This window comes from Oncorhynchus gorbuscha, linkage group LG09 (assembly GCF_021184085.1).
Source record: "Oncorhynchus gorbuscha isolate QuinsamMale2020 ecotype Even-year linkage group LG09, OgorEven_v1.0, whole genome shotgun sequence".
Classification (NCBI taxonomy): Eukaryota; Metazoa; Chordata; class Actinopteri; order Salmoniformes; family Salmonidae; genus Oncorhynchus; species Oncorhynchus gorbuscha.
The window spans coordinates 18,481,337-18,505,128 of NC_060181.1; the positions used below are offsets into that span (position 1 = coordinate 18,481,337).

A 23,792-nucleotide genomic window follows, 5' to 3' on the forward strand; every position below is an offset into this window, starting at 1 on the left:
CCCAAATAAATGCTTCACAGAGTTGAACAGACACATCTCAATTTCAACTGTTCAGAAGAGACTGTGAATTGCTGCAAAGAAACCACTACTAAAGGACACCAATAAGAAGAAGAGACTTGCTTGGGCCAAGAAACACGAGCAATGGACATTAGACCGGTCTGATTAGTCCAAATTTGGTCTGATTAGTCCAAATTTCAGATTTTTGGTTCCAACTGCCATGTCTTTGTGAGATGCAGAGTAGGTGAACGGATGATCTCTGCATGTGTGGTTCCCACCATGAAGCATGGAGGAGGAGGTGTGATGATGTGGGGGTGCTTTGCTGGTGACACGATCTGTGATTTATTTAGAATTCAAGGCACACTTAAACAGCATGGCTACCACAGCATTCTGCAGAGATACGCCATGCCATCTGTTTTGCACTTAGTGGGACTATAATTTGTTTTTCAACAGGACAATGGCCCAACACACCTCCAGGCTGTGTAAGGGCTATTTGATCAAGAGAGTGACGGAGTGCTGCATCAAATGACCTGTCCTCCACAATCACCCAACCTCAACCCAATTGAGATGGTTTGGGATGAGTTGGACCGCAGATTGAAGGAAAAGCAGCCAACAAGTGCTCAGCATATGCGGGAACTCCTTCAAGACGGTTGAAAAAGCAAAGCATTCTAGGTGAACTTGGTTGAGAGAATGCCAAGTGTGTGCAAAGCTGTCATCAAGGTGGCTACTTTGAAGAATCTCAAATATAAAATATATTTTGATTTGTTTTACACTTTTTTGCTTAATACATGATTCCATATGTGTTATGCCATAGTTGGAATGTCTTCACTATTATTCTACAATGTAGAAAATAGTAAAAATAAAGAAAAACCCTTGAATGAGTAGGTGTGTCCAAACCTTTGACTGGTACTGTATATATTTACACTGGTATATCTGCTGTCCTCTAGTATAAAGCATTTCACTGTAAAAACCCTTGCAAATGTAGTTACATTAAGCTAAGGATCTATAGTTACCATTTCCCAGCGAGTCATTATTTCACAAAGGAAGTGGGGCTAAGTTGATGGCATTTAATCATTGTCACCTTTACTCTATGGATTTCCATGTCTCCGTGGTTACTTCCAATCTGTACTGCTGAACTCCTAACTTTCGTCTCGCAATAATACTTTCCTCCCCAAACATTCCACTAGCCTATATCTCCCTGTTCCCTGTCCCCTGGTCTATTGCCCGTCTGATGTCAGACAGTGTCCCATACACCCAGCATAGTGTGGTGGTTACTGTTGATACTTCATAAGGTTATCCAGCTCTGTCTTGTTGATGGTGCCATAGGCCTGAGAATAGCTGCCCAGTTTGGCATGGGGATCCCCGGCAGCCACCACATTGGCTTTACTCTGGAAAACCTTCTTACTGAACCTGGGAGGGGGCCGTGCCTCTCGTGTCTGAGACTGGGACCGCAGGTTCTTTATTTAACCCCCAAAAATAACCAAATGGAGAGAAAATATGGGTTAGAGGGGGAGATCAACATTTTATGAGGGGGAATATGGGACAAGTCCTTTACATCAAAATTTAGGCTACAATGTAAAAACATATCACAGCCAGCAGCTGAGTTCCCTGCTCTCAACAGGGTGATAATGAAACATTGGAAAAGGACACATTACAGAAGATGATTCATGGCATTGACATAAAGTCTTCTCAATAGTGGCAGCAGCAACAGTATATGAGATCATAGAGTATGAGTTTGTTAAAATAGCAGGGCAATGTCCACTCACCAGGCGTGCAGAGGTGACACATATCCCTGAGGACACAGAGGGCTCGTCTCTGCGGACCAACGGGTTGTTCTGGGGCTGGGAGAGGGTCAGGGAGATGGAACGGTTGTGGCTGACAGGTGCTGAGCGACCGCGCTGCAGAATCTGCTCCATAGACTAACAGATAGGAAAAGAGATGGAGCAAAAAAAGAGAGAGAAATTATTACAGAAAAATATCTCCATGCATGTATATTTTGCAGTGGACACTCAAAATAACTTGTTGTGCTGCGTAGTGATCAACACAATGGCTCATAAATCTACAGTCTCTGTCTGTAATACACACAACTAACATGCTTGTCTATCCAGTAGTCTATATTTGAGACATTCAAGGTGCTCGCTGAAGGTTGCGTCAGTCTGAATGTACGGAATTGTGTGTAATTTTTTCTCTTGTATTTTGCTATGAACAAGTGACGCTGCAACTAATCACTGAAGGTCCTAGTACGAGGACCTAGGAGAAACTGATGATTTGCACAAACACGTCACGTACACACATACAGGTAACTTCCAAAATAAAGGAAACACCAACATAGTGTCTTCATAGGGTGTTGGGCCACCACGGACAAGAACAGCTTCAATGCACCATGGCATAGATTCTACAAGTGTCTGGAACTCTATTGGAGGGATGTGACACCATTCTTCCACAAGAAATGTCATCATTTTGTGTTTTGTTGTTGGTGGTGGAAAACACTATCTCAGGCGCCACAGAATTTTTAGGTGGTTTAGATCTGGTGACTGAGACAGCCATGGCATATGGTTTACATCGTTTTCATGCTCATCAAACCATTCAGTGACCACTCATAATAATTTTTTTGGGGGGATGCTTGTATTTTTCCTGTAACAAGTCTGTAATGCAAATGTGTTTTTTGCATATCCCAACTCCCCCTGAGAAACCCGCAGGGAGTGGGATCACGACCAGGGTCACATTGTCAAGCGGCTCTTGAGCAATTGGGGGTAAATGCCTTGCTCAAGGGCACAGCAGCAGGTTTTCACCTTGTCGGCTCCGGGATTTAAAACAGCAGATTTTTCGGTTACTGGCCCAACGCTCTAACCTTGAGGCTATACCTGCCACCCCCGTGCCCTGTGGACATTTTTTTTTAAATGACCCTAAGCATGATGGGATGTTAATTCCAATGTTAATTTTGGGGTGGCAGGTAGCCTAGTCGTAGGTAGCCTAGTGAGTTGGGCCAGTAACTGAAAGGTTGCTGGATCGAATCCCCGAGCGGACAAGGTAAAAATCTGTCCTTCTGCCCCTGAACAAGGCAGTTAACCCACTGTTCCCTGGTAGGCCGTCAATGTAAGCAAGAACTTGTTCTTAACTGAATTACCTAGTTAAATAAAATAAATAATTGCTTAATTAACTCAGGAAGCACCTGCTTTCAATATACTTTGTAGCCCTCATTTACTCAAGTGTTTCCATTATTTTGGCAGTTACCTTGTCGTATTGTATTACATCATGTATCTCAAGAGGATATAAAATAGGTGATTTATTCTGCAAATCCAACAATCTTTTTGAATTGTTATTGATTATTGTTCCCTTGTTGCAGGTTGTATTGTATTTAACATGATCTGTTACATCTGTTGTAACTAAACTCTTTCCTGGGACCTGAGTTTTTTCCTATTACAACTCAGTTTTTCTTATGACAGTGGTACTTACAACAGTGTTGCCGTTAGCGCCCTCTGCTGGCAGTACAGTTACATTTTCAACACTCATTTGTTGCTCCAATTTCCTGCTGGCATTACCAGACCGAAAATAATGAGGTGGTCCAGCCAGACTTCTAACAAAACCATCTGCATGAGAGAAATAGAAGACAAATACCATGAGAAAGAATGCGCCTGTGTGTATGAAGTGTGAAGGTGTGTGTGAATGTGAATGTTGGGGATCATATGTGTGTGTTCGTGTACTCACTGGCAACATATGTGATGGGATTATATGTAGTCTTTCCCATGACAGGGCTAGCTGCAGGGCTGGTATTCTCCAGGGCTGGCAGGGTAGACACAGGTACTGGGGTGGGTATGGTGATAACTGGACGAGCAGCCTGGTGTTCAGTCTTATCGTGAAGGGATTTAACCCAAAGGTCCCCTCCACCATCACCAGCCAGTGGGACTGGATCCGGCCCGCCTTTGTTCTTCCCATTGGGCCTTTCCTTCCCATGGTCTCCACTGTCACACCCAGACCCAGAAACCGGCTCCTCTTTCTTCTTCGGCCTGGGCTGGATATTACGTAGCATTCTCCTTGTGGTCCTCTTCTCTAGAATCATCTTTTCCACGGGACAGAGATAAAAGATGGATAGAGAAGACTGATTATAGATACTGTGCCTTTTTTCAGTCGTTAATAAAAACGTCTATTGTCATAATGCCTTGAAAGGAACTTGTTTCAAACTCTATTAGTAACTGTTCAACAATTGTCAGTAATGACCTACCCTAAGCCAACCAAACACAGAACACGAGACAGGTGTTCATCATCCTGCCTCCCCTCAGTATTACCTTGTACAGTTTGTTGCGGTACTGAACCACCGACAACTGGACATCATCATCCACAGGCAGGATCACGGCATGGTCCAGACCTGGCTCCTTGTCTGGGTTGTGGAATCTCCAGTGAAATTAAGGGGAAAACACAAAGATTATGACATAACACAACACAAATAGAAAATAACAACATTGTTAAATCCAAGACGAGCACTACTCAGTAACATTGTAAAAGCAAAAAACTAACCAACATAGTGCAATAGTTTTAACCAGGGCCCAGGTCAAAGGAAGTGCACTATGTAGGGAACAGGGTGTCATTTGGGATGCAACAAATAACAGAAATGAACGGTATTAGCATCATTAAAGGATTCTAGCATTGTGACATATTGGCCTTTGGGTATATAATGCAATTTGTGACTTAAGTCAGCTTCCTTGCCCTTTGGGGTCTAGCCTGGGTTACTCTTAACTGCTGATTTAAAAGGGCGTTATACAATACATTTGACTGGACACGATTGATAACCAGCCTATAAAAACTGGTATGAAGCACATTGCACTGCATTTTAATGTATGAGATGTGCTGTATAAATAGATTGGACGTTACCTGGAGACGTAGAGGTGCTGCAGGGCCTGCTCAGCGGTCAGCCTCTTATCTGGGTTGAAAACCAGCAGGCGACACACCAGGTCTAGGGCATCAGGGGGCACCGACGGCTGCAGAAGGTCCTCTAGAGGCACCTGGGGCCTGGCCACGCAGGCAGACAAATACAGACGACAGCACTGTGAATAAATCAAGAGCTTGCAACTATATGGTTCTATCTGCAAAAAGATGATTATGAGATAATTGGCTTTAACGTTCCGAACCCTCATTGGTTTGAATGGTGTTAGCGAATTTGATTTTGCATTCTTTTGAACTTAACAGCATCAATTGGGGGTATTTAGAGTACTATATGGGTAGATAACTTTGAATATAACAAGGCAATATCAATAACTAAATTTTGACAAAACTGCAGATAGAAACTTATAGTCTCAAGCTCTCAAAATGTCTAGACACCATTTATATAGACATATTTACTTCTGTAGGACTTCCGCTATGACTTACCTCAGTAGCATCCTCTGAATCACAGAGGCACCATACTCAGATCTGATCGAAAGTACGTCTGAAAACAAAATCACATATCATTACTTAAGTAATGATCAGTTGGTCAGTTAATTTGGTCAGTTAGAGGCATAAAAGCTTGATTCCACCACTAGTGCTCAACAAGCAAATAGCACACTAGCAGTTTTCTGTGAACTGTGCAGCCAGGAATGAATACTCACCCTCTGGGCTAGGGTATGGAATGGCACTCATGATTTTTTCTATCTGGTTGATGGTGGAGGTTCCAGGGAAAAGGGGCTTCCCAAGCAGCATCTCTCCTAGGATACAACCTATACTCCACATGTCTACACCCTTTGTGTACCTATAGGAGAAATCAAAGTATTTCAGTGATTTCACAGGCACTGATAGGTTTCTGCAAGAATACTTACCTTCCAATTGGGTGCATTACTTGATAAGAAACCCAAGTTAACACTAAATCAAGAAAACAGTTCACTCTTTCAGAGATGTATTCAAGCCTGAAGAAGTGGCTCAGTTTATTGAGAAACTACAGCAGGTCTCAGTGCATGTGTACCTTGAGGAGCCCAGCAGGATCTCAGGAGGTCTGTACCACCGCGTCGCCACATACTCTGTCAGCGCCGGGTTCCCAGCATCCTCCTGGATCTGGTAGAGAGATCTTGCTAAACCGAAGTCACACAGCTTCACAAAGCAATCCGTGTCAAGCAGAATATTGGACGGCTGTGGGAAGAGGAAAGCAAATTCAATAATGTCATCCAAATTGTTTTTCCTCCAGAAAAAGAAGAATTGGATAGCGTCACCCATACTGGTGGCACCAGCACATCTGCAAATGAAATAATGTCATATTCTCAATATGCACACTTCTTAGTACACTGGCAATTTAAACATTCTACTGTACCTTCTGGTCTCTGTGGATGACATTGCCTGAGTGCAGGTATTTGGTGGCCTTAAGGAGTTGATGCATGACATAGCGTTTATGGATGTCTTTCAGCAGGTTGCCTTTCTTTATCACCGCGTGCAGGTCGGTGTCTGCAACACACAGGTGGTAAAAACAGTAATAACCAACAGGAATCATCCAGCATTGAGCATTCATCCATACCACACTCAGAATAATGTCACCTTTCAATAAAACACTCAATGAATAACAAACCAGACACGTCACGTTTCCCATAAACAATCTGCACACTCCTGCAGTGCCCCAAAATTAGCCAGGGTTGGACAAAGGAGGCATTTTCCATGGTGGGGTGTGCCAGGGAAAACATGTGCCGTGATGTTGGCCACACTCAGAGATTAGCCTGCAGAGATCAGAGAGCAGTCCAATGTGTGGACTCAGCAGGCATCGCAGGCAGCCAAGAGGAGAAGAGCCCTCCCCTCTCACACCTCCCTCTGGTGCCAGGTTTAAACTGCTGCATAACCTTGCAGCTTGCCTGTCTGACTGCCTACATTCTTTCTGTGTTGTTATTTCATAATGGCCGACCTCATCAAATGTATTACAAGGTAGGTGGAAAATAATAAATACAGTGGGAAAGCCCTGATAAAAATAAATGTATTTTATTGGGTATCAGGGTGATTTTGACCATCAAGAGTCATCGATGCAAGCATCTTGCATGAATATCTGTTATTATTAATAGGCATGTAATATTATATAGCGTGCGACCATTTCACAAATCACCACGATCCTGAAGTCAACCGACAGAAGATTCCAAATGGATGTCAATAGACAATCCATATAAGAGTCCTCACCCATGTATTCAAAGACCAGGTAAATATCGTTGTCATTTTGAGCTCTGATGACGTTCAGCAGTTTGATGATGTTGGCATGATCTCCAAATTCCTGCAGGGAGAAATACATAACTGTTTGAAAAAGACACAAGCACGCACACACAGTCCTCAAAGACCACCGTAAATGAATTAAAACAACATTATGCCCGAACATGCCCCCATTCACTTCGAAAGGGCTGTAGTGGAGCGGGTAGAGAGTTTCAAGTTCCTTGGTGTCCACATCACTAACTATCATGGTCCAAACACACCAAGAAAGTTGTGAAGAGGGCACAACAACACCTTTTCCTCCTCAGGAGACAAAAGATTTGGCATGAGTCCCCAGATCCTCAAAAAGTTCTACAGCTGCAACATCGAGAGCATCCTGACCGATTGCATCACCGCCTGGTATGGCAACTGCTCGGCATCTGACCTTAAGGTGCTTCAGAGGGTACGGCGTACAGCCCAGTACATCACTGGGGCCAAGCTTCCTGCCTTCCAGGACCTACAGTACTAGTCAAAAGTTTGGACACACCTACTCATTTGCAGGAATTTTCTTTATTTGTACTATTTTCTACATTGTAGAATAATAGCAAAGACATCAAAACTATGAAATACCACAAATAGAATCATGTAGTAACCGAAAAAGTGTTACACTTTTTTTTTAAATAAACCCTTTGCCTTGATGACAGATTTGCATACACTTGGCATTCTCTCAACTGGCTTTCTATTCATTTTTTATATAACCTTTATTTAACTAGGCAAGTGAGTAAAGAACAAATTCTTATTTACAATGACAGCCTACCCTGGCCAAACCCTAACCCGGACAACGCTGGGCCAAGCGTGCGCCACCCTATGGGACTCCCAGTCACAGCCAGTTGTGATACAGCCTGGAATTGAACCAGGGTCTGTAGTGATGCTTCTAGCAATGAGATGCAGTGCCTTAGACCGCTGCGCCACTCGGGAGCCCAAGGCTTCATGAGGGCAGTCACCTGGAATGCATTTCAATTAACAGGTGCGCCTTGTTGAACATTAATTTGTGGAATTTCTTTCCTTCTTAATGCGTTTGAGACAATCAGTTGTGTTGTGACAAGGTAGGGGTGGCATACAGAAGATAGCCCTATTTGGTGAAAGATCAAGTCCATATTATGGCAAGAACAGCTCAAATAAGCAAAGAGAAACGACAGTCCATCATTACTTTAAGACATGAAGGTCAGTCAATCTGCAAAATTTCAAGAACTTTGAACGTTTCTTCAAGTGCAGTCGCAAAAACCATCAATCCCTATGATGAAACTGGATCTCATAAGGACCGCAACAGGAAAGGAAGACCCAGAGTTACCTCTGCTGCAGAGGACAAGTTCATTAGAGTTAACTGCACCTCAGATTGCAACCCAAATAAATGCTTCACAGAGTTCAAGTAACAGACGCATCTCAACATCAACTGTTCAGAGAAGACTGTGTGAATCAGGCCTTCATGGTCGAATTGCTGCAAAGAAACTTTTACTAAAGGACACCAATAATAAAAAGAGACTTGCTTGGGCCAAGAAACATGAGAGATCGGCATTAGACTGGTGGAAATCTGTCCTTTGGTGATGAGTCCAAATTTGACATTTTTGGTTCCAACCGGCAAAAGGGTGGCGACTTTGAAGAATCTAAAATCTAAAATATATTTGAAAATATAATACTTTGGTTACTACATGATTCCATATGTGTTATTTCATAGTTTTGATGTCTTTACTATTATTCTACAATGTAGAAAATAGTAAAAATTAAGAAAAACCCTTCAATGAGTATGTGTCCAAACTTTTGACTGGTATTGTGTATACTAGGTGGTGTCAGAGGAAGGCCTAAACATTTTTTCTAAGACTCCAGTCACCAAAGTAATATGCTGTTCTCTCTGCTACCGCACGGCAAGCGGTACCAGAGTGCCATGTCTTGGTCCAAAAGGCTCCTTAACAGCTTCTACCCCCAAGCCATAAGACTGCTGAACAATTAATCAAATGGCCACCTGACTATTTACATAGACCCCCACCCCCCCCTTTGTTTTTTATACACTGCCGCAACTTGCTGTTTATTATCTATGCATAGTCACCTTACTCCTACCTACATGTACAAATGACCTTGATTAATCTGTATTACCGCACATTGACTCGGTACCGGTACCCCATGTATATAGCCACATTATTGTTATTTTATTGTTACTTTTTTTGAAAAAATAAAAAATCAACTTTAGTTTATTTAGTAAATATTTTCATAACTCCATTTTCTTAAAACTGCATTCATTGTTGGTTAAGGGATTGTAGTAAGCATTTGATGGTAAAGTCTACACCTGTTGTATTTGGTGCATGTGACAAATAAAATGTGATTTGGTTTGACTACAAAAGGGAGAATCTTCTTAGGGATGGTGGCATAACAGTCTAGATGGTGTTGGGATGGGTCAATGTTGAAATTCTGGTGTGCCAGTGTTTCTGTGGGAGATAGTAACAGCCTTATTATGGACACTCACTCACAGCTTAAGGCCCTGGCCTCTGTTTTCCCTGGCTGGAGTGGATGGTGGAGACTGGAGACCGATAAAAGCGGACCACACTGTTTGCTTGTCCTGTGTGACCAGTTTTCTATCCACTTTCATGAGGACAGAATATATGGTCACCATCTGAATGATTAACTAAGCACCAAAATCACACAGCAAACTTTCCCCAATACTGTTAGTAGTCTCTTTAAATATCCTTAAGAGTCTATTGACGCACCCATGCATCAATTGAAATAACATTTTTTTTAAATCTCCCATCAACATCCATCTGTTTAAGCTAGAACTATATATTTTTTGCATGGGCTGTGTCTCAATCCACTGCATCCACCTATGTTGGCCTTCTGCATCTGAGATGGAAGGCAGTAGTGTAAAGTACTTAAGTAGAAATACTTTAAAGTACTACTTAAGTAGTTTTTGGGGGGGTGTCGGTACTTTACTATTTATATTTTTGACAACTTTCACTTCACTACATTCCAAATGAAAATAATATACTTGTTACTCCATACATTTTCACTGACACCCAAAAGTACTTGTTCAATTTTGAATGCTTAGCAGGAAGGAAAATGGTCAAATTCACACACTTATCAAGAAAACATCCCTAGGTCTACTTCTTCTTATTTGGGGGACTCACTAAACACAAATGCATTGTTTGTAAATTATGTCTGAGTGTTGGTGTGTGCCCCTGGCTAACCGTAAGAAAATATATGAATACTTTTATTTTTGATACTTTAAGTACATATTAACAATTACATTTACTTTGATACATAAGTATATTTAAAACCCCAAAACCTTTTGACTTTTACTCAAGTACTATTTTACTGGGTGATTTTCACTTTTACTTGAGTCATTTTCTATTACGGTATCTTCACTTTTACTCAAGTATGACAATTAGGGTACTTTTTCCACCACTGGTGGAAGGTGGCCAGGCTACAGCGGTGTTTGTCAGACCACGAGACATTCTGAAAATGGATCTTCTCACTAAAACATCTGTAGTGTCCGAACGGTTTGGCTTAACTAATAATGAACCAATCTATGGAAAGATGAGATTCCCATGAACACGATGGAGTTCTCAGTTTTGCTGTACGACCCCCACAAGTGTCACGGGACTTGTCTGAATGTTGGGCTACTGAGTGGCGCAGCGATCTAAGGCACTGCATCTCAGTGCTAGATGCATCATTACAGACCCTGGTTCGATTCCAGGCTGCATCACAACAGGAGTGTTTGGGAGTCCCATAGGGCGGTGCACAATTGGCCCAGCATCGTCTGGGTTAGGCCGTCATTGTAAATAAGATTATTTTCTTAACTGACTTGCCTAGATAAATGAAAAAGGTAACCTGGTACCGGTTCTATCTTTTAAATGGAAGTATGGAGGTAGTTTTGTGCAAATAGAAATATGTGTACAAAAACCAAAAATGTTTCCTGAGCTTTCTTATATCTCCTTTTTGACTGTTTGTTTTGCCATTTATGAATGTGTTATTCAATGTGCTTCTATGGGCTTTAGTAGTAAAGGCCAAATTCTATATTTTGTCAAACCAATTTTTGTATATTTTACACCGACAAGGGTCCTAAAATTCTAAATCAAATAGCTAAATTATCCATCATCTTAAAATAATTCCATATGTTAGTTTACATATGGCACACCCTACCCCCCAGAATAACTCAGAACTAATACAGAACTGTATCTGTCACATTAGCATAGGGAATGATCAGTTTACACATTAATTTAAAAACCATGCCATAAACATTTTAGTGTCCATTTTGTTATCCATAATCTCTCGTGGACAGACCATGTTTACGTGAGATTTTTGGTTCTTGCCTATGTTATTCACAACTTTTTTACTCTTCCTGAAGAGCAGGAGCCATCTGGTGTTTACATTACAGTATGCAAGCACGGCCCCAGTTTCCACAGCAACAGGACCATTCTACTCCGGCTGTGGAGCTGGCTGCAGGCTGCGCTTGTGCTCCCTTCAAACAAAACCCACTTCAACTTTCCATTTGTTGTTAATGTAACCGGTGTGAAATGGCTAGCTAATTAGCGGTGCACGCTATTAGCGTTTCAATCTGTGACATCTCTTGCTCTGAGACCTTGACGTAGTTGATTCCCTTGCTCTGCAAAGGCCATGGCTTAATAACGATGCTTTGTGGGAGGCCGTTGTTGATGTGTTCAGATGGTCCCTGGTTCGAGCCCAGGATGGGGAAAGGAGAGGGACGTAAGCAACACTATTACACTAACTGATATAGGTATTCATTCTTACCTGAAGAAACATTATTTCTCTGAATGTCCTCTGTTGAGAAAAAAACATTGTGACAAGTCAATCTTAATTGACAATCTATTTAATCATTAACAACAACAAAAATAATACACAAGCTGTTTGAGAACCCCTGGCTGTTACAGTATTTCATAAAATTATAATTAGATATAGTCAAGGTTGTTGAACAGAGTCTTCTTTGCTATGCTCCAGAAACCTGCACAACATATACAGTATTAAGGTTATACCTCTGTAGCTACACCTTGTTAATGGCAGACAATGTCAATGACCAATATCATCATGTATCACAAACCTGGGCATCAGTCCTATTCCTGAAGGCATCAAATATTTTCTTAACAGCCACAACTTCTCCTGTCTGCCTGTCCACAGCCTTCCATACAATCCCATATGCCTGGACACAGATAAAGAAATATAAAACTGTTAGTGAATAATTATAAGGATTAAAGGTTAAACAAACTGCTACAAGACTGCAGTTGAGCCCCGAGAGAAACTAAAATCACAATATGAAAACAGACAGTGAAGTAGAGTGGAGAGTAAGGAAAGACAAAACGTTCTAGAGACATTACTAAGCACTTTTAGAGTCCGCAGCACATCGAGGAGAGGTGACTGGTTATGACAATGGGTCCCCCGACAGACAGCCCAGTGCTGAGCTGAGAGAACACATGATCAGGTTCACTAGACACTGGTCCCTCTGTGGCCAGTCCCACCTGGCGTCAATGACATCCTGCTTAACAAGCAAAGCAAGGCTTACTTTAATATTATTAGACGGAACGAAAACTGGAGAAATAGGGGTTGTCAAGGAAGACTTTCTTACATGGTTTTGACAAATTACTGTCTTGGAACTTATGATTGTATTCTTGGTATTGTAACCTGGGAATAGTGCCCAAACACATTATTTTCTTGGGTAAAATTAAACTGTAGTTAACTGTTAACAAGTGTAATATGACCGTTAGCCTCCCCTCAAGGGAATATTAGTTAGCATCTGTATGATGTATCTACCTGACTCAACAGTGTCCCAGGTTTACCACATGGCACTATACAGTTCAGAGATAGATCTGGCCTCCAGGATGCTTATAACACATGGCGAGAAACTCTCTTCTTGGTTTGTCAAAGAGAATGAAGGCAGAGATTCCATTATTCTATGTCTGGGGATAAACAAAACAAAAGCTTTGGACTCTGAAGTCACTGATTTTTCTATTTCCCTGGTATCAAAGTCTACTGATCTGGCTGAAAGAAACAGCTTGTTCTGAAAAAGTAGACAATCCTCTAGCTTATGACATCATTATTCAAAGGAACTTTAATTCTGGAGAATTGTAAGAATGTTTCTTCATGGAAAGACTGGGGAGGAAAAAGTGAAATGTAGCAATGTGTGCAATTGAAAGTAAGTTGATTATTCATTTAAAATACATTTTCAAAACCGACAGAAAACGTGAACAACTAATTGCTTTTTGTAGCTACTATTATTGTTTGACAGCAGCGTGCAATACAGCAGTCATTCAGAAATTCGACCTTCTTCCCAACAAATAACTTGTCACATAACTATAAAAACCGGAGACAGCCTAGATTACTTACCCCCTTTCCAAGTCTTCTTTGTATTTCATATTTCATGGAAATATGATCCTCCACTTCTGTGACGTTCATCCTTATTCTTTGTTTAGATAACTCTATGCAATGTTTCTCATGCCTTAATTACAATGGAACAGTCTCAGCCCCAAATTGAAATTCTGCAAAGAAAAGTTTGATCATGAACGTTCTGAAAACATGTGATTCAAGGTATCAACTTCTTGGAGCTGGAATCTTCACACCCTTTTGTTTGAATGAGTTAAATATAAAACACGTGATTTTTGCTAGCTATGTTGTTTAGCAGCCAGCAGCATGCAAGCTAGCCCCTTTGAACTTCTGAGCTAATGTTGAATGGTTACCGGTCAATCAGTCGTTGCCCACAGATACATTCATTCACAAATATATCCCTAAAATAAAATTACCCATGGTCTCCTTTGAAAGCACTGAAAAGGTCCGGTTCAAGGATATCAGCGACAGCGGATGGTGGTTTGCTGCTGGATAGAAAAAAAGCATATCGGGTTCTTTTTGTAATTGTTTGTTGTCCTGGAGACGCATCTTTGAGGCTGAACCCGTTCCGGACCGCTTTTTAAAGGAGCCGTATCCTTTATTTTCTGAACAGAATGTCTTATCAATATGTCCAAGATGCAAAGCAAAAGGTGCAATGAATAACCATAGAATTCACACAAATGTTAAAACATGATTAAAGGCGGACACCAAAGTTGGAGGTAGATTTTTTATTTTTATTTCTAAAAAAAGATGTTACATGCTTTTTTAAATTCAAAGTTGTATTATTTACAATGATAAATCTTAATAAATATGCTCTCCCTAATTATAATTGAGGGGTGAAACACATTTAATCAGCATCCCAAAATGAAGAGGGAATTCTATGAATCCACCTGTCTCCATTGCCCACCTGATGTGGCCAAACCCTCACATCTAAAGAAAAGCTTAATTATGCATATTAACTGAAGTAGTAGTACTACTATAATATTTTACTCAAATCAAATGAGAAAAACAAAGCCATTGACAACAGCCACATTTCCTTAACCAGAGTGTTTCAACATAATCATCAATAAGGGTGCATTACATACAACTCATAACTATGTGAACCAAGTTAACCTAACCATCTGTTACAACTGGAGTTAAAGTAATAACCTCTACACAAGTTATTGGACTGTCTCGGAGTGCAGATGGGGAACAGCAATATACTGGATTTCACCCAAAAATTGCAGTTTGTTCTTTTCTAAATGTTATTTCCACCACTTGTCAAGAGATTTCCCATCCCTTATCAAGCCAATCAAACGTCTTAAACCACGTCCGGTCACTTTATTTTTTACATGTTTTACGTCTCGTCTTCAGCTAGTGACTTATAAAGGGATCAGACTCACTGGGCCTGGTGTTGATATTTCAAACCAGTAGTAAACATGGTTCTACGTAGATTCAAGAATGCAGGCTGATACAAGCAGCCTTAACACAGTACACCGTCACTCAGGCTGGAGAACTACAACTCAACAAGGCATCCAACTGAACAGGAAGACCATCCCACTAGGCAAGACCACCGCACTGGATGCTGCCAAGAGTCTAGGTTAGAGTTCAAAGGAGAAGACAGACAGATAGATACTGTACCAAAGATGGGAGGAAAAAAATATACTATTCAATGGAATAATACAAAGCACAAACAGGGGTGATGACTTCGGAGACGTGTAGAGGAGAGGAGGAAGGGGTTGTACAATGATATAAGAAAGGTGACAACAGTCCTGGATGATGTGGGTAGATTAGGAGGAGTGTAAGAAGCGGTTGAAGGCATTGTAGGCTGACTCCAGGTCAAACAGCATCTGGCGAACCTGGGAGTCGTCCAGCTCATCAGAGGCTGACATGCTGCTGAGAGTGGTCAACCTACAGAGGAGAACAAGCAACTCTTTAGCTTCTGAATTACTATACTATTTAACGAGGCAAGTCAGTTAAGAACAAATTCTTATTTACAATGACGGCCTACCCCGGCCAAACCCTAATCTGGACGGGCCAATTGTGCACAATTGTGCACCGCCATATGGGACTCCCAATCACAGCCAGTTGTGATGCAGCCTGGAATCGAACCAGAGTCTGTAGTGACACCAGTAGCACTGAGATGCAGTGCCTTAGACCGCTGCGCCACTCGGTGTTAGTGTTAAGCCTACTTCGTCATTCTTAGACAACAAGAGCCAGTTTCCCGAACACAGATTAAGCCTAGTTTAAAGAGCATGGTCAATGAGGACTCTCCATTGAATGTGCTACTTAGTCTAAGACTAGGCTTAACCTGTGTCGGGGAAACCAGCCCCTCAATGTGTTTAAATGAGGTACATATTTACCAGAGGCTGACTTTGTCCTTGGCCTCATTGTCTGGGGGCATGTTGCTCATTCTGTTCATGGTCTCCATCAGCTCTCTCAGGTCTGGTTGGATCTGAACAATTCAAACCAATTAATCAGTCAGTCAATCAAACATAGGGCCTGGTGTAGTTCCTAACCACTTTACCTGACAAGTTATATTTTATTTTTTTATTTTACCTTTATTTAACCAGGCAAGTCAGTTAAGAACATATTCTTATTTTCAATGACGGCCTGGGAATAGTGGGTTAACAGGCAGCCCAATTCTGAACTTTTGACCAATCAGATCAGATCTTTTGCCAATAAACCTGCAAAATATTCAAATTGGGCTATGTAGCCTATAAATAGGGACCCCGAGGTTTTCCCAGACCTAATTATAGGTAATATGTTAATGTACATTGTCATTTATCTCAGTCCGATCTATTTACCTCATCCATGGCCCGGATCTCCAGACGTAGCTTGTCCATCACAGTGATAAAGAGCTGGGGATAAGAGAGGAGAAACAGAAAGCAAAAATGTTTGACTGACTATTTCACCATCTGTCAGCAACCTGAAATTTACTGCAGCACAAGCATACTCTCTACAATGTGTGGTCCAATCAGTCCAAGCCTATTAACGAGTGAGCGTTATATGTCCTATGATGCCAGTATATCAAATAGTTCCTCTCTGTTCAGCGGTCCTTTCGGATATTGGCAGGATTGATGTGGGATTCAATTTGCTGTGGCACTTGAATCAAATAAAATGTCATTTGTCACATACATGTGGTTAGCAGATGTTAGCGGGAGTGTAGTGAAATGCTTGTGCTTCTAGTTCCGACAATGCAGTAATAACCATCGAGTAATCTAACCTAACAATTCCACAACTACTACTTTATACACACACAAGTGTAAAGGGATGAATAATATATACATAAAGATATATGAATGAGTGATGGTACAGAGCAGCATAGGCAAGATGCAGTAGATGGTATCGAGTACAGTATATACATATGAGATGAGTAATGTAGGGTATGTAAACATATAAAAGTGGCATTGTTTAAAGTGGCTAGTTATAAAAATTTTGCATAAATTTTTCCAATATTAAAGTGGCTAGAGTTCAGTCAGTATGTTGGCAGCAGCCACTCAATGTTAGTGGTGGCTGTTTAACAGTCTGATGGCCTTGAGATAGAAGCTGTTTTTCAGTCTCTCGGTCCATGCTTTGATGCACCTGTACTGACCTCGCCTTCTGGATGATAGCGGGGTGAACAGGCAGTGGCTCGGGTGGTTGTTGTCCTTGATGATCTTTATGGCCTTCCTGTGACATCGGGTGGTGTAGGTGTCCTGGAGGGCAGGTAGTTTGCCCCCGGTGATGCTTTGTGCAGACCTCACTACCCCCTGGAGAGCCTTACGGTTGTGGGCTGAGCAGTTGACGTACCAGGCGGAGATATAGCCCGACAGGATGCTCTCGATTGTGCATCTGTAAAAGTTTGTGAGTGCTTTTGGTGACAAGCCAAATTTCTTCAGCCTCCTGAGGTTGAAGAGCCGCTGCTGCACTTCTTCACCACGCTGTCTGTGTGGGTTGACCAATTCAGTTTGTCCGTGATGTATACCCCGAGGAACTTAAAACTTACTACCTTCTCCACTACTGTCCCGTCGATGTGGATAGGGGGGTGCTCCCTCTGCTGTTTCCTGAAGTCCACTCTCATCTTTGTTTAGTTGATGTTGAGTGTGAGGTTATTTTCCTGACACCACACTCCGAGGGCCCTCACCTCCTCCCTGTAGGCCGTCTCGTTGTTGTTGGTAATCAAGCCTACCACAGAAGTGTGGTCTGCAAACTTGATGATTGAGTTGGAGTCGTGCATGGCCACACAGTAGTGGGTGAACAGGGAGTACAGGAGAGGGCTCAAAACACACCCTTGTGGGGCCCACAGTGTTGAGGATCAGCGGGGTGGAGATGTTGTTACCTACCCTCACCACCTGGGGGGCGGCCCGTCAGGAAGTCCAGTACCCAGCTGCACAGGGCGGGGTCGAGTCCCAGGGTCTCGTGCTTGATGACGAGTTTGGAGGGTAAATGGTGTTGAATGCTGAGCTGTAGTCGATGAACAGCATTCTCACGTAGGTATTCCTCTTGTCCAGATGGGTTAGGGCAGTGTGGTTGCATCATCTGTGGACCTATTGGGGTGGTAAGCAAATTGGAGTGGGTCTAGGGTGTCAGGTAGGGTGGAGGTGATATGGTCCTTGACTAGTCTCTCAAAGCACTTCATAATGACGGAAGTGAGTGCTACGGGGCGGTAGTCGTTTAGCTCAGTTACCAGTTACTTTGTTGGGAACAGGAACAATGGTGGCCCTCTGGAAGCATGTGGGAACAGCAGACTGGGATAAGGATTGATTGAATATGTCCGTAAACACACCAGCCAGCTGGTCTGCGCATGCCCTGGTCTGCGCATCCCCAGCCCAGATGGCTGGGGATGCCGTCTGGGCCTGCAGCCTTGCGAGGGTTAACACGTTTAACTGTTTTACTCACGTTGGCTGCAGTGAAGGAGAGTCCGCAGGTTTTGGTAGCGGGCGATGTGAGTGGCACTGGATTGTCCTCAAAGTGAGCAAAGAAGTTGTTTAGTCTGTCTGGGAGTAAGACATCCTGGTTCGCGACGAGGCTGGTTTTCTTTTTGTAATCCGTGATTGACTGTAGACCCTGCCACATACCTCGTGTCTGAGCCGTTGAATTACAACTCCACTTTGTCTCTATACTGACGCTTAGCTTGTTTGATTGCCTTGCGGAGGAACCGCCTTGCGGTCACCTTTCCCTGGTTAAAAGAAGTGGTTTGCGCTTTCAGTTTCACGCGACTGCTGCCATCAATCCACGGTTTCTGGTTTGGGTACGACATCGCCGATGCACTTGCTATTAAACTCGCTCATCGTATTCATCAATGTTGTTTGACGCAATGCGGAACATATCCCTTAAGGGCGCACCAACACAGTGTTCTGGGACAAGCCAGAGAATGATTCAAATTAAGAAAATTACTTAATGCTGAAACAGAATGTACTTTATTATTCAATCTATATGGGGCTGTAAAAGGCTTCAATGTTGGCCAAAGGCCAAAAGCCCAAAGTGAACACAGGGTTTGAAATCACTCAGTCAGTGTTTAATGTCATGGGCATGGTGAAGAGACCTACCGATACGATATCTGCAATGCAGCGATTCAGGTTGCCCTTGTCATCCTTGATGGTGATTGGTCGATCCTCCTTGATTCTCTCCATAGCTAGCGGGCAGTCAAGCTAACATATAAGAGAAGGGAGAGGAGAACAACATATGGCATAACCCAATTGACTCATATTCAGATATTGTTCTATTGTTCAGCAGCCCGCAGAGTTGCCTAAAGCACTTATACATCTGTGATCAGCCACAATGCGTTATATTGAGTGGATTACATCTTCTATCTGCAAGACCGGCACTCTACTCAAAGCAGTGTGACTGATATAAACTCACTCTGTACTTCCTGCAGAAGTCATCAATAGACCCCACGTCAGATCCCTGGACCTGTTTGAAAGCAGCCTTGTATTGCACCAGCAGCCTGGAGCAAGCAGCCGTGTACCTGACAGAAACACACAGTAATCAATCTCATAACATATTTTCAAACTCTGATGTTGAAACAACCTCATACATATACAGACAATATTTTTGAACACACACACACACACCTTTATTTACAGTCCATGACACATGCATACACAACCAGTGAAGTGTAAACTCACTCATTAGGGGTCACACAGTCTTTGATGTAAGCTTTCTCCAGGGCCTGAAGTGTCTTCACCACAGCAAACAGCTCTGCCATGTTGTCAAATCTTGATTAATACAAGCACAATGCTCAATGTTAACATTTAACCTACATGGATTGTGAATAGATTATATTATTAATTTACAGTCAATGTTCACTTACTTCTCTCGTTCTCTTGCATTCTTGTACAATTTTACTTCCTAAAAAACAGAAAACCGTCTTATTTTTCCTTTCTGATAAAATGCAGGTACAAAAAGCAGGTAACAGCAGGAAACTCACAGCCAAATTAAATATCTAAAAGAGCTCCACCAAATATACCACAAGAAGCAATTATGCAAACCCTACAAAACTCTACACCACTTACCTCATACAATTCAGGTTTATTGGCAGGAGCTATAATGAAGAGAAATATAAAAGTATAACAGTTACAGATGCTTTATAAGACAAGCACATTTCTGATGATCATGTCTATAAAGTGCATATTTTATTTGAACCTTTATTTAACTTCAGAACAAATTCTTATTTACAATGACGGCCTAGGAACAGTGACTGCCTTGTTCAAGGGCAGAACGACAGATTTAAACCTTGTCAGCTCGGGGATTCAATCTAGCAACCTTTCGGTGACTGGCCCAACGCTCTAACCACTAGGCTATCTGCCACCCCATCTGTGACTATTTCAAGGCAAACTTGAAAGTTCCAATGCAGCAGTTTTTATCTCAATATCAAATAATTTATGGATAACAATTAAGTACCTTATCGTGATTGCTTTCAATTAAAACGCACAAAAAAAAGTGCTTCTTAACAAAGAGCAATTTCTCAAGCAATAATTGTGCTTGGACTGTCTGGGTGTGGTCTGAGTGCATAGGCAAAAACAGAACATTTGTTGTAATTGGCAGAGTTTGGGAACTATTTCTTATTAGTCTATTAACTAATTTACTGGCCAAAACTCGATCCCACCAAAATAGGCAGAAATTTCAGGTATTTTCAAACAGCTCTTACTCTAAAAGGATATTATTATAATTTTCACAGTATTACTCCAACCTCAGTGTGGATATATAAAATACCAGAAAATTGTGTTGCTGACTGCACTAGGCCTTCAATATATAAAAACACATGCCATTTCACAGACAGTCGCTTTGGATAGAAGTGACTAAGTCATGCGTGCATACATTTTACGTATGGGTGGTCCCAGGACTCGAACCCAATTCTCTGCCATTGCAAGCGCCATGCTCTACCAACTGAGCTACAAAGGACTAACTTACCTCCTCCCATACCTCCAGTGACAGGTATTCCGTGAAACATGGTGAATGCTGCTCTCACAACTTGATCTATTAAAAGTAATACATGTTAACACAAATATATTTAAAATTCTTCAGTTACAGTATAAACATTGTTGACAGCTAGGAAGGTCAGACAAACCAATAACTAAGAGTTGGAGGATGACATCAGTAAGTGAACAACCGCCAATTAAAATACATATCAAAGTAAATTAATTGACTAAACTGTGGCTGTAACGTTACAGATCTGTCATGTTAGCTAGCTAGCTGCTGTCACTATAGCAAGAGAGAAGAAAAGCAGGAAGAAGACCTCTCTTGGATTGTAAACACGTAATGTAGCTTAGCTTGCTAACTACATGTTGCTAAATTAGTGGTGAATTCACCTCATTACAGATCTTGGCAAGGGCCATGACAAGATAAATAGATATCAACAACAACATTCAAAAGTGATGAGATCATTTATGAAAAATAAGCTAGCTAAATAGCTAACGTTAGCTAGTTAGCGTTTCCTTTGTGATTTATTTAGCCTAAACAAACACTTAAATACACATTATATTGGATGGATAAGTGAGGACAATTCACGGTATCGCTGGTACGGCGATTCAAATCGTATACACATGTTATCCGACCAATGTCTGAATAATAAATCAACATTTGCTAGGAATATTCCACTCACCCTCTTGGCAAACTGAAGTGACATCAGTGTAAACCGTTCACGGTCTATGGTGTAAACACACCCCTCGCGGAACCAAAGGACCCACAGTCGTCAAAACATAAGGTGCCCTTCTGTGCCTCACTTAATTAAAGTCATATAATTTGAAATAAGTATTAAAAAGCAAACAAGACAATTTAGACACTTGTCACCACTTGACGAAATGTAGCTTTTTTAAATGACATTTTCTACTGATATTGTCATAAAGTGAGTGAGTGGAGTTTTATAAGAACTATCTGGCGCGCGAGACAAAAAAAAGTATTGCTTTGCTAGGTTTTAAAAAAACCAATTAGAAAAAAATGGTGGGAAAAAAACTCTCCCCTTGTACCTCTTACAGTCGCTCTGATACACTAACTAAAGCTCGTATATGTTTTGACAAATGTTGTGGGTGAAGTTCCTGTTTCATTAGTCTTTATTTTGTCATCCAAAGCAAACGGGGATTTCAATGCAAATCGAAGAAGGCTGGCTTCCAAACGTATTATTCTCATTCGTGTATGCAAGCCTGTCCTTTCTTACCACGTAAACCTCCAAAGCATAATCTCAGACTTCAACACAGGAGTGTGGGGTTTGGCTGGACACTGTAGACATCAAAGGAAAGGCAAAAAAAGGTACTGTACCTTGGAAAACTTCTATCCCATTGGTTCTGAGCCAGTCAAAGGGTCATGTCTAAGAAGGGGTTCAGCTTTTGTCAAATTAGCGTCCATATTTTTTTGGCACTTTAGGTCACCCTAATCATTTGCCTAACCTTAACCTAATTCTCCTAACCTGCTATGTTATTTCTCCAAACCTGCTACAAATCTGACCTTAATTTGACAAAAGCTGGATCCCTTCTAGCCATGACCCAGTCAAAGTGCTCAAAGTGAATGTTGTCATGAAAACAAGATACTCCATTACTATTATTCTTTATCGTAATTAAAAAGATAGAGGACTCTATTGCCCAAAAGCCTGTTTTAGCATGGGCAGCTCCATTGAGGACTTTCATAATTTTGAAGTAGTCAACTGGGTGGGACTTCCAATGGGTTAAGGAAGGATCACATAATTCCGTCCAGATCACCAGGAAGGATCAGCCAATGAATTATAAGTGTAAGCAAACATTCCATAACTGCAGGTGGCAGTAAAATCGCCAACCTTGACTTTATACCTGTTCAAACAACACACTTCCAGGTGGCAGTAAATCACCAACCTTGACTTTATACCTGTTCAAACAACACACTTCCAGGTGGCAGTAAATCACCAACCTTGACTTTATACCTGTTCAAACAACACACTTCCAGGTGGCAGTATTAACCCTTTCAGTTTGTTTACCAACTGATAGTAGAAGAATACTTTTTTTTTTATATTGCAGATAGATTGTTGCTTCCATCAATGTAATTGTCTGCATCATTTCCAATCCCCCATATATTTTTGGGGGTAAATATACACACACACATATATATATGTATGTATGTATATATATATATGTATATATATGTATATGTATATATGTATGTATATATATATGTATATATATATATGTATATATACACACATATATATATATACATGTAAATATATATATATACACACACACATATATATATACACACACATATATATATATACACATGCATAAACATTCATACATATTCATACATATACACATATATATACATACATATGTGGTCCTTCTGTAGCTCAGTTGGTAGAGCATGGCGCTTGTAACGCCAGGGTAGTGTGTTCGATTCCCGGGACCACCCATACGTAGAATGTAGGCACACATGACTGTAAGTCGCTTTGGATAAAAGCGTCTGCTAAATGGCATATATTATTATATATATTATTAAACACTTTTTTTTTAAATATACCTTTATTATTCCCCGCAAACCCTACCACCCCTCCTCCAATTGGAGTAAACTAATAAACAATAACACTTAGGCTTCTACCTTCAGTTTAAATGTATACACATTTTACAGACACAAGCTAAGTTATATTTTGTTTGTTCTTAGTCCTTCCTCTATTTCTGATGTCCATCCAGTTTGATTTCTATTTGTAACTGTGCTATTTCACAATATTTCTGAACCTATATACATTTTACAGACCCTGTATGTTTTACATGTGTTATCTTGTTGTTATTAGGCCCACCCTTCAGCTCCATTCAACCCTTTCCATCTATCTCTTAACACCATCCATTTTGGATTTCTATTTGCCATAT

At 41.2% G+C, this 23,792-nt stretch overlaps 2 protein-coding genes across 3 annotated transcripts; both read right to left on the bottom strand.

Annotated features, from left to right (window-relative positions):
* Positions 1–798: 798 nt before the first annotated feature.
* LOC124042715 (mitogen-activated protein kinase 15-like) lies at positions 799–14,016 on the bottom strand. The gene is made up of 15 exons (XM_046360814.1): positions 13,917–14,016; positions 13,504–13,655; positions 12,224–12,322; positions 11,917–11,946; positions 7,117–7,207; positions 6,272–6,402; positions 5,930–6,093; positions 5,580–5,719; positions 5,362–5,419; positions 4,867–5,004; positions 4,284–4,389; positions 3,706–4,057; positions 3,454–3,587; positions 1,764–1,916; positions 799–1,454 (listed from the first exon to the last, which is right to left on the bottom strand). Exons 2-15 carry the CDS (start codon positions 13,570–13,572, stop codon positions 1,269–1,271), a joined length of 1,851 nt encoding a protein of 616 aa, XP_046216770.1. The 5' UTR covers positions 13,573–13,655; positions 13,917–14,016; the 3' UTR covers positions 799–1,268.
* Positions 14,017–14,213: 197 nt separating this feature from the next.
* On the bottom strand, positions 14,214–22,141 carry LOC124043232 (vacuolar protein sorting-associated protein 28 homolog). 2 transcript variants are annotated; one of them, XM_046361577.1, is made up of 10 exons: positions 22,118–22,141; positions 20,875–20,940; positions 19,977–20,005; positions 19,775–19,812; positions 19,590–19,679; positions 19,324–19,429; positions 19,011–19,112; positions 16,287–16,340; positions 15,843–15,934; positions 14,214–15,390 (listed from the first exon to the last, which is right to left on the bottom strand). In XM_046361577.1, the coding sequence occupies exons 2-10, from the start codon at positions 20,912–20,914 to the stop codon at positions 15,270–15,272; spliced, it is 672 nt and encodes a 223-aa protein (XP_046217533.1). In that variant the 5' UTR covers positions 20,915–20,940; positions 22,118–22,141; the 3' UTR covers positions 14,214–15,269. The 2 variants fall into 2 exon arrangements, with proteins under 2 accessions (XP_046217533.1, XP_046217531.1); XM_046361575.1 differs by lacking the exon at positions 22,118–22,141 and adding an exon at positions 21,566–21,631.
* Between the last annotated feature and the right edge of the window lie 1,651 nt (positions 22,142–23,792).

What these genes read in the sequence shown, in the direction of transcription:
- LOC124042715 (XM_046360814.1), bottom strand. Translation starts at nt 13,572, where the DNA reads ATGAACGTCACAGAAGTGGAGGATCATATTTCCATGAAATATGAAATA. An exon ending in GAGAAATAATGTTTCTTCAG is followed by an intron (nt 7,208 to 11,916) that starts GTAAGAATGAAT and finishes TTCTCCCTGCAG; the next exon opens with GAATTTGGAGATCATGCCAA. An exon ending in CCTGGTCTTTGAATACATGG is followed by an intron (nt 6,403 to 7,116) that starts GTGAGGACTCTT and finishes TGTGTGTTGCAG; the next exon opens with ACACCGACCTGCACGCGGTG.
- LOC124043232 (XM_046361577.1), bottom strand. Translation starts at nt 20,914, where the DNA reads ATGTTTCACGGAATACCTGTCACTGGAGGTATGGGAGGAG. An exon ending in AGATCCGGGCCATGGATGAG is followed by an intron (nt 15,935 to 16,286) that starts GTAAATAGATCG and finishes TGAATTGTTCAG; the next exon opens with ATCCAACCAGACCTGAGAGA. An exon ending in AAGGACAAAGTCAGCCTCTG is followed by an intron (nt 15,391 to 15,842) that starts GTAAATATGTAC and finishes TCTCCTCTGTAG; the next exon opens with GTTGACCACTCTCAGCAGCA.